The sequence below is a fragment of the Nyctereutes procyonoides genome, unplaced genomic scaffold (assembly GCF_905146905.1).
Source record: "Nyctereutes procyonoides isolate TBG_1078 unplaced genomic scaffold, NYPRO_anot_genome, whole genome shotgun sequence".
In the NCBI taxonomy this organism is placed as follows: Eukaryota; Metazoa; Chordata; class Mammalia; order Carnivora; family Canidae; genus Nyctereutes; species Nyctereutes procyonoides.
The window spans coordinates 703,806-713,943 of NW_026575159.1; the positions used below are offsets into that span (position 1 = coordinate 703,806).

The window sequence follows — 10,138 nt, forward strand, 5'->3', positions numbered from 1 at the left end:
TTCAAGGGTTGGAGAAATATGACCTACCTCTTGAGGGGAGAAGCTAAAAATGTCACATTGGAAGGGGTGTGGAGATAGAGATCGGTAAAGAAGTATGACCATTTTTTGCTGCCAAGCTATGACCATGCCCTTTACAAAGTGATAGAGGACATTCAAAAACAACGTCTTGACCCTGGTTTCTCTTTTATTTCCAGGGACACAGGGAGCATGGGTGTCTGGACCTCAGGCATTGGCATCTGCCTAAGTCTTTGGGGGTCATATGTGTCTCCAAGAAGCTCCGCATGGATGGACTTTATCCAACATTTGGGAGTTTGCTGTTTTGTTGCTTTCATTTCAGCGGGCCTCCTCTCTCTGGCCTTTTCCTGGTTTCGATCCTCATTCATAGTCTTTGGCACCTCCTGGGTGATCACTTGTGCTTTGCTCTGCTGCTCCAAGCATGCACGATGTTTTATTTTTCTCCTCTTCCTCTCTTGTGGTCTGCGGGAAGGCAGGAATGCTTTGATTGCAGCTGGCACAGGGATAGTAATCTTTGGACACGTGGAAAATATTTTTCACAACTTCAAAGGTCTCTTGGACAGTATGACTTGCAACCTAAGGGCAAAGAGCTTTTCCATACATTTTCCACTTTTGAAAAAATATATTGAAGCAATTCAGTGGATTTATGGGCTTGCCACTCACCCAAGTCTATTTGATGACCTTATTTCTTGGAACCAGACGCTGGCGGTCTCTCTTTTCAGTCCCAGTCAAGGCCTGGAGGTCCAGCTAAACGACACAAAAGGCAGAGTCCTGGGTGTCTTGTATCAGATGGTGACGGCATCAGAAGTATTGTCCTCCCTGGGACGGCAGCTACTTGCCCTAGCAGGGCTTTTGCTGGTGCTCCTTGGCACTGGCCTCTTCATGAAGCGATTTTTGGATCCTAGTGGTTGGAAGTTTGAGAACATCTTCATCACCAAACAATTTGTTCTCTTCGATGAAACGGAGAGGCAGCTGCAGAGGCCCTGTGTCCTTCCGCTGAATAAGAGGGAAAGGAAGAAATACATGGTCGTCCCGTCTTTCTGGTTGTCTCCTAAAGAAAGGAAAAACCTGGGGCTGTTTTTCCTCCCCATACTCACCCACCTCTATGTCTGGGTGCTGTTTGCAGCCATAGATTATCTGCTATATCGGCTCATTTTCTCCGTGAGCAAACATTTCCAAAGCTTGCCAGGGCTCGAGGTTCACCTGAAACTGTACAGAGAGGTAGGCACACAGGCACTCCTGGCCATGTCCCGGCTGTTTGCTGGGTTGTATTAAAAAAGACCATGAACCTCCCAAGGCAGGGCAGTGTCTCATTCATCTCTGGGTCCCCAGGATGGCACAGCGCCTGGCACGTGGAAGGAGCCCAATAACTGTCGGTTACATTGAAATGAAGCCCTCCCGTTGTTAGAGGCCGATCTTATCCTGAACATCTTTGATCACTGTTTCGGATTCCTGGGGCTGCAGTAACAAATTAACACACACGGGGCAATTCAAAACAACAAAAATGTATTCTGTTATCATTCTGGGGGTAAGAAGTCCAAAATCAGTCTCACCGGACTGAAATCAAGCATTGGCAGGGCCACACTCACTTCGGACTCTAGGGGACTCCGGCTTGGCTTCTTCCAGCTTCTGGTGGTTTGTCGGCTCTCCCTGGCTTGTGGCTGCACCCATCACCATCATTTCTGTCTTCACATGGTCTTGTCCTCTGTATGTGTAAAATCTCTCTCTGCTTCTGTCTTAAAGGATGACTGTGATTATGTTCAGGCTCACCGGAATAATCAGGGTAAATTCTCCATCTCAAGGTCCTTGACTTAGTCATTTCTGCCAAGTCCTTTTTTTTCCAGATAAAGTAACATTTCTAGATTTCCTGCATTAGGATCTTATATCTTGGTGGTGGGGGAGGGGGCATTTTTTAGCTTTCTCCAGTCAGCAAACACTGAAATGAAGGAATAGATGTCTCTGATGTGGCACATGAAGCTGGTTCTCAAGCAAGAGTACCTGGCGTAACCCTAAGGTCCTTCTTCCTCTCCCCGTGGTACCTATGCAAATTGACTTTGAGCACCTTCTGTGAATGAGAACTTTTCTTTGGATCTTGAGCCTTGACACAGCACAGGAGGCCTCCCAATGCAACAGCATAGTGTTTAGAAGGCTGGTCACTGAAAAAAAAAAGGGGGTGGCTGCTAAGTAACCAAATGTTTCTAGTGCTAGTACTGGTACTAGTGCTGGTCTTAGTACACGGTAACACCCACTAAAACAATGAAAACAGCTACCTTGTTTTTTTTAGGTCAGTGATTCTCAACCAAAGGTGTGATTTAAGCACTTCCTGGAATGGACACAGTCTCAGGCCTCAATTTACAGAGAATCTGTCTTAAAAAGGAGAGTACCTTTAATGAGTTCTCCATGTGATTTCAGAGTAGGTAGTCCACAGATCACACTTTGAGATACTTTGGCTCAGGCGCCGAAAAGCAAGGGCCTTCTCAACCAGTGGTTCTGTACCGTGGCTGCACAGCATCATCGCCATCAACCCAAGCAAGGGAACAAACACCCCAGGAACCAGATTTAAATGGATTGGGGTGAGCCGGGTTGGAGGGGGGTTGGGTTTAGAAACTCTCCAAGTAATTCAGATGTGTGGCCACAATGGAGAAACACTGATCTAAAGTCCACTCAAAAGAATGGAGCTGAAGGCCACTGGATGGATCTTTGACAGTCACCATTAGTCAAGACAGTGTGTTTCTCTGAGCTGGTGCCCCCCAAGTCCAGGGAATCTGCCTTCCTCTCCTCTGTTCTTGCTCCTATTGGCAGCTGTGTCCCCAACCAAGAACACCACGGTTTTCATGCATCCTGTTTTCTCTCTTTTCCATTCTTCTCTGGGGACGTTTGTGATTATGTGAGCATCTCAGAGAATGTGGATATTGTCAGATATTGTCTTGATTTTATTAAAACCCAGAGGTGGTGAAGCTGAGCTAAGTGGGATGTGTGTGTGCATGCATGTGTGTGCATGCATGTGTGTGCCTGGTGTGTGAGTGGGTGTGTGGGTGTTGTGCATGCTGGGGTGGAGTGTGCTAGCCTGGGCTGGTGAGAACACCCACAGCTGTCTGCACACGTCTGATTTTCCCTTGCTTTTGTCAAGCTATAGTAGGGGAACTCTTAGAAGGAAGTGGCAGAAAGGGTGTTTGCAAGCCCTTCTCTGAAGCCCCACTTTCCATTGCTCTTTATCTGGGCATGGGGTCCTCCTGTAGCACCACACTTTCCTCCCCAATTCTTCTGGCTCAGCAGGTAGGTGGGCTCGGCCCCTCTAATCCTGGGCTGTTTCTACAAGATGATTACCCCAAACACTCTGCTGCCCCTGAGGAATTCAGTTAATTACAAGATACTGGGTTGCTCTAGATATCTGGAGCAGGGAGGGGGATAAGGGGAGCAGGGTTTTTTTTTTTCTTTTTTCTTAAATTTTATTTATTTATTTGAGAGAAAGAGAATATGAGAACACAAGTCATAGAGAGGGAGAAGCTGGATTCCTATCATGCAGAAAGCCCAACACGGGGGTCCACCCCAAGACCCTGGGATCATGACCTGAACCAAAGGCAGCCACTTAACCGACTGGGCCACCAGGTGCCCTGCCTGGGAGCAGTGTTTTAGGTGAAAGCCAAACTAGATTGTCAGACATGCCTGATCTTAGGGCTGGCAGGTAAAAGGGCCTCTCCCTTCCTGTCCTCCAACCCATTCTCCTTTCTCTTCTTTCCTCGGTCAAGTCTTCCTCTCCTCCCTTCTCTCTCATTTATTTCTCTCTCAGCCAATACCCCATGCCTGTTTTGTGAATTCTCACCATTTTAGACAGAAGGAGAAAAAAAAGCAAGATCTGCCTTCCAAAAAAAGCCCAGAAGCTTTCAGTGACAATGTCTTGACAAATACATTTTTGGGCGTCACTGGGTCCTGGGGATGCAAAGATGTCTAAGCTTTGCCACCTGCCACGGCACGCTCACATCCTGGTGGGGGAGGCCGCCACGTGCTCCTATAGTGACAGCAGAGCAGTGGGAGCTGGGGCACATGTGGGTATGAGACCGCTATGGGGCTCCTCTCAAGCTTTCTCCCGTCATGCCTGCCCTTACGCCAGCATCCCCTTAGAGGCTTCTGGTCCCTCCATTGCCACAGGTTTGCAAAGGAGAGGTCCAGCAGGGAGAGAAATATCACCTCAAAGTTTGCCAGTATTTCTCTCCCACTCTCATATGATTTTAAGTAAGTGTTTTATGCAAAGAAGAAATAAGGGAAATGACCCCAAAGTGAGCTAGCTGGATGGGTGGACATTGTAAGTAAAAATAGCATGGTTACTGAGCACCTCCTTGTGCATAGCATTTGTCTGCATTAACTTCTCAGGACTGTCTGATAGCAGAGCGGGTCCTCGGTCCATTACTCAATGCTGTCTTGGCAAATTGTTTACTTAGGAGAGGTAAACACGTTTTAAAACATCAGGGTACCATTTAGAATATTGCTCAGCATTTTGAGAGAATTCATTTGTCTCCCGCATTACCCTCTACCAAACCTGTACAAAAATGTTGACTCAATCGTTATGAAGCCCTGACTCCCAATTGCAAAATCCCCAGTTAGATTCCCAGACTAATTTCTTCCCAGACCATACACCCGCTGCTTTTTTATTGCAGGATTTCTCATCACTGAGTCAGTTGATGTGCTTGTTTCTTCAACAGTATTAAAGAGAGAGCATGCCTTTCGCTCTGGGAACTGAAATCTCTCTATTTAATTGTAGGTGAGCCATCTTTTTAATAAGAGAAAAGGAGAGGCAACACAAATGCTTTTGGTTGCTTAGGTACAGGGCCGGGGAAATGATAGATTTGACTTGATGTTTGGAGAGAGGCCCGGATTTGAAGTGTCCAGAGTCTTCGCAGGTACTGGGGTAGATCAGTACCTGGTGCACTTTGTTCTCTAGATGTGACTGTGTTCTTCTGGAGAAGTCATTTCCTCTTCCTGGCCCCAGGGCTCTGGGGTGCAGCGGTGATAATAACTTACTAAGGACTCCCAGCTGTAAGGTTAATGCTCCATCCCCAACATGCTTAATTTACACTGGGAGTAGTTTATTCATGGGCAAGATCTGGTCCATTAATTCCTGTTTTACCAAATTAGAAAACAAATCCATGGGGAGATGAAATGACTTTCTCAGGTCAGGGAAAGCAAAGGGCTGAATCAGCACGTGCTGCTCTTGCAGGTGGCTTGGCTGGGGGCGCTCAATGTCATCCTCTGTCCTCTGTGTCAGTCCACTGAGGGCAACTGGTTTGTCCTCTTGCCTTCAAGCAGAAAGGAGCATTTTCCACCCGAGCATACAGGAGAAACGAGAAAATGTCCTGTTTGAGATGTCTACAGATAGGATTTAAAGCCACCTTCAGCAAATACTGTTCTTACTATCCTTACACTAAGAATAATTCCCCATTTCCAATGTCTAGAAGGTTGACTTAGAACATAATTTAATGCTTCCACCTCTTTGTGACCTTGTGGTCTGCCGTCAGAGTACTTGTCAAGATGGGGAGATACAAACGGGTCTATGTTTCTAAAATCTTCTCTAGTTGAGCTAAAATCATCCTTCATCTTTCCCACATGTCCTACAGTATAGAGACAGGTGTTCCATAAAACTGGGTTATGGGTCAAATTTGCAGGCTAAACTTGAATGGATTTCTTTGACATCTTCAGCAGAAACTTCAACAGTCTCATGAGCATCCCGACTCTGCAAAGAAAGGACAGAGTAGACAAACGTATCATATCCCTTTCTCTCAAAGGAATCTATATTTCCCACAAACACACTTTGGAAAAACTCTGCAATAACTTCAAATAAGGCCTCGGCCCTTCTCTTTATCCTGACCATAGCACACAGGAGTTGCCATAGCTGCAACATGTTGCAGCTCCTGCATGTTTTCAGATCAATGCTATGCCCTGTAGGGCTGGACTGAGAAAGACCAGTGCGGCAGGCAACAGTGGCATGAATTTTAAAGATTTTATTCTTCCATTTTAGGAGCAAGGAACTCAAGACATCATCCGTGATTCTCCTTTTAACATATCTCTGTTCGAACCAACCTGCATCCCTGCACCAAAGCTCCTTCTGTCGAAGACCTGGATTCCTCTCAGCATTATTCTTGGGACACTAGTGGTGCTGGGCCTGCTGTCCTCCATCCTGACACAACTTAAAATCCTGGTGTCGGCCTCCTTCTACCCCAGCGTGCAGGAGAGGCGCATCCAATACCTGCATGGGAAGCTACTGAAGAAAAGATCAAAGCAGGCGGTGGAAGGAGGGAACAGTAAACAGCATCTCTATTTTACAAAGGCAAGGCCAGGATGCGGGTGTAAACCTGTCATGAAAGAGATTTTGAGTTTAAAGGACAAGTGGACTTTGAAAGCACTCTTCAACTTCACGTTAGGGCTTCCGTCCCTAGTAACAGATGGGGTGCTGTGGGGAGAAGATGAACAATGTGCGTGTCTAAGGCTCTTAGCTTCATGATTTTGAATGCTGGTCTGGGTGATTCTACAAGCTATTTTTCAAAACCCTGATTTCAAGTGGGCATGTTCAGCCATAGTAGAGAGGCTTGTGGGAAGACCTGGGGCCTTATTAAGAGTTATTTATCACACCAAAGACAAATAAATAAGAGAGGGAACTGTCTATTACAGCCTGGTAAACTTCAAAGAACTTGTTCATTCTCCACCATTAAAATATAAGTATGGTGTATATATATATATACATATATACAGATGATGATGATGATGGTTTTATATATTAAAACCATGCATATTTATATGCATATATGGTCACATAATAACTTCCTACACATAACGTGAATGCTTGTCAAATATTTCATTTAACTAATTAATTAATGAGGGAACAGTAAGAAATTCCAACCAATTCAAAGAATAATTCAAAGCACACACATAGATAAGCCATCAGGAACACCAGAATGAATGAGCTTACTGGATGCAAAGCTGGCTTCTGCCACAAGGTGGATGGGCAAGTAATTGCACTCTATAGAGTGAAAGTTATTTTCATGTCCACGGACAGGAATCATTAGCATTGCTGCTATCAGCTCCCGACAACTCACAGAATCGGAAAAAAGCTCATAAACAATGAAACACTAAGATAACCCACAAGGATAAAGTTTCTGGCCATTTTGAAGTCTTTTGCTTTCTCCTGATGCCAGCAGTCCCACGATGCAAAGCTTATGTCAGAGGCATTTGAAGTGACTCTAATGCTCATTCATCCATCATTTTGTCTCTTCAGATTCACTTCTGGCTTCCTGTACTGAAAATGATTAGGAAGAAGCAGGTGGGCAATGCAGATGAAGACGATCCATGAGAGACTCCAAGGAGCTCCTCAGCCACACCACTGCGGCAGGTCTCCTCGGGTCCTCCAAGGCAGGTCCCTATTCCTGCCCACAGCAGAGAACTGTGTTCTGTGGTCCTTCAGGGGTTTGTTCGCAGGCCAAACCACTTTTCTTCATAAGGCCAAAGGGCTATCAGGTAAATGGCTTTGTCATCTGTCTTCCAAACTAGGCACATGATCGGGACTGCATCACAGTGTACCAGGAAATTATAACCAGACCCCTGGAGGATGAGTCTCAGCACAGAGTAATATTCAAAGGAAAAAAAAAAAACCAGAGCAAAAATTGGAAAAAATAAAAATCTCTACTGTAGGCTTACAGGCAAATGCCAAGGAGAATATACACGTATAATGCCAGGAAAATATCCTTAAACTCTTCTGTCCCTTCTCTGCCCTTTTAAATATCTTTCATAGCTATTCTCTACCCCCCAGAACTGTGTCTCCCTTCCCTGTGTCCTTATTCAAACGCCAAAGACATTTCTGGAAATCCATATCTAGCAGCTCCTAATTTCTCTTCACCACTACCTCAGCTCCTACCCTCTTCTTTCCCGGACCACTTTTGTTTTTATTTCTTCTACTAAATCCTCTACCTGGTATTTATGACAAGTCTGCCTAGGGATCACATGTATCCAAACCACAGGAAATGCTTGTTAAAGTGACCATCCTGGGCCGCTTTCTACCATGCTCAGTGTAGACTACATAGTCTAGGGGCCTATTTCCCTTAAACTCCAAATACCCAGGAGGGAGAAAAACCTCTTCAAATATTGATTCCATTATCTTGAAAACCCCTGACTGAAACAGAAATAGAATCGTTAAGTTTTTCTAATATTTTAACTTTGCATTTTGAAAACTTTTTAGACTTACAAAAAAGTTGCAAAATAGTGCAAAGTTCCATTTACTCTTCATCCATCATCCCTAAGAACCAGCTAAACAACCTTGAAAAATGCATAATGTACAGAGCTTATTGAATTCATGCCCGTTGTTCTACTAATACTCTTTTTCTGGTCCTTGAGTCAATCCAGGCTCCCACAATGCATTTAGTTTCTCCCCCTCCTTCAGTTGAGGACTATTCTTCAGTCTCTCTTTTTCTTTAATATTGACACTTTTGAAAAGTACGGTCAGTAATTTTGTAAAATGTTCTTCGACTTGAGTTTGCCTGATGTTTCCTTGTATAGTTCCTCCAGATGATGTATTTTTGGCAAGAATACTACAGACGGCATGATATGATCTTCTCAGTGTTCCCTTATACCAGGGGTCATGTGGTGTGGATGTCTCATTACTGATGAGGTTACCTTCCATCATTTAGTTAAGATGGGGTCTGCCAGAGTTTTCCATGGTAAAGTTACTGCTTTTCCCTTTGTAATTACTGAGTACATTGTGGGGAAATATTTAGGTGATGCAAATATCCTGTTTCTCATATATTGTTAGCATCTGTCGACGCAGAACTAGGGTGTGGCCAAATAGTTATTTCCTTTTTTTTAAAAAATTTCATTTATTTATTCATGAGAGACACAGAGACATAGGCAGAGGGAGAAGCAGGCTCCCTGTGGGAAGCCCGGTGCAGGACTCAATCCCAGGACCCCAGGATCATGGCCTGAGCCAAAAGGCAGATGCTCAACCATTGAGCTACCCAGGTGCCCCCAAATAGTGATTTTCTACTTCCATAATATCATCTGCATTTCTTCATTAGAATTTTACACTGTCTCCAGAAAGAAACATTGCCCCAAAGACCAAACTTTGTTTCAGGCACTAGAGGAGGCATTTTATAAAAATGATCTCCTTTAGGTTTCACAACAATTCTGTGAGGTAGGCATTATTTCCTTTTAAAGATTGGAGGGCTCACCCTCAGAGACTCTGACTCAGCTGGCTGGGGCTGAGGCCTTCGCACTGGCTTGTTGAAAGCTCCCAGGTGATTTTAATGAGCAGCCAGGATTGAGGACCACAAGTCTAGGAAGTTTTACAGATTTGCAGGTCTTTCAGTTCAGGTATTTAACTGTGAAATTTCTCTAACAGAGGAACCTCCATTAAAAATGTGTCTGAAAAAAAAATGCGTCTGATTCAGCATTTCCCAAAGTGTGTTCCTCAGACCATACTAGTCTCTCAATTGTTTCATAAAAAGAGTTACATGAGTTAGTAAATCCATACCATCTACCTTCTAACTTTGAAGATTCATACAGCATGTTGGCACAATTCAAAAACTTGCAAAACCCTATAATAAAGAAAGCTCTTTAAATCTTATTTCACCTCAAATCATTAAACCATGGAATGATTTTATCTGCAATAATTATTAGTATCATCTAGGGCCAGTTCTACAGTCCATACTCAGGCAAATGCTGATGTAATTGGCATGACTCCAACCAAAAAAGGATTTGAGAAGATGAAGATGCATTTGTAGTTCTGGTTGATTTAATTCAAATCATTCTAATGATTTCATACTTTGTTGTGTTTTCTAAATAAACAAATGTATATATATTAATAAATGGATACAATGCGTGAATGTTTGTATTCATTTTGCATTTATCCCTCCTACAAAGAAGGGATCTGGTCCATATTAACAGAGGCAAAGAATGAACTGCCAAATTGTTAGAAGGAATTGGATCCTTTTGTGCTTCTAAATTCTGTTAATTAATTAACCTACTTATCTACCTAACAGCATCAAACCAACAACTAGAACTAACTCTTAGGCCACGTAGAAGGTACTGGTGATGTCCAGACAGTTCACCTTGGTCTCTGCCTTTGGGATGCTTTCAGTCTAGT

General features: G+C 43.9%; 1 protein-coding gene across 1 annotated transcript; it reads left to right on the forward strand.

Moving 5' to 3' along the window:
- Positions 1-207: 207 nt before the first annotated feature.
- DCSTAMP (dendrocyte expressed seven transmembrane protein) lies at positions 208-7,357 on the forward strand. The gene is made up of 3 exons (XM_055314106.1): positions 208-1,236; positions 6,029-6,337; positions 7,283-7,357. The coding sequence occupies exons 1-3, from the start codon at positions 208-210 to the stop codon at positions 7,355-7,357; spliced, it is 1,413 nt and encodes a 470-aa protein (XP_055170081.1).
- Positions 7,358-10,138: the final 2,781 nt, after the last annotated feature.

Excerpts from the sequence above, each read along its gene's own strand:
- DCSTAMP (XM_055314106.1), top strand. The coding sequence starts at position 208 with ATGGGTGTCTGGACCTCAGGCATTGGCATCTGCCTAAGTCTTTGGGGG. Across the intron at positions 1,237-6,028 it reads ACCTGAAACTGTACAGAGAG|GAGCAAGGAACTCAAGACAT; the intron begins GTAGGCACACAG and ends CTTCCATTTTAG. Across the intron at positions 6,338-7,282 it reads AGCATCTCTATTTTACAAAG|ATTCACTTCTGGCTTCCTGT; the intron begins GCAAGGCCAGGA and ends TTGTCTCTTCAG.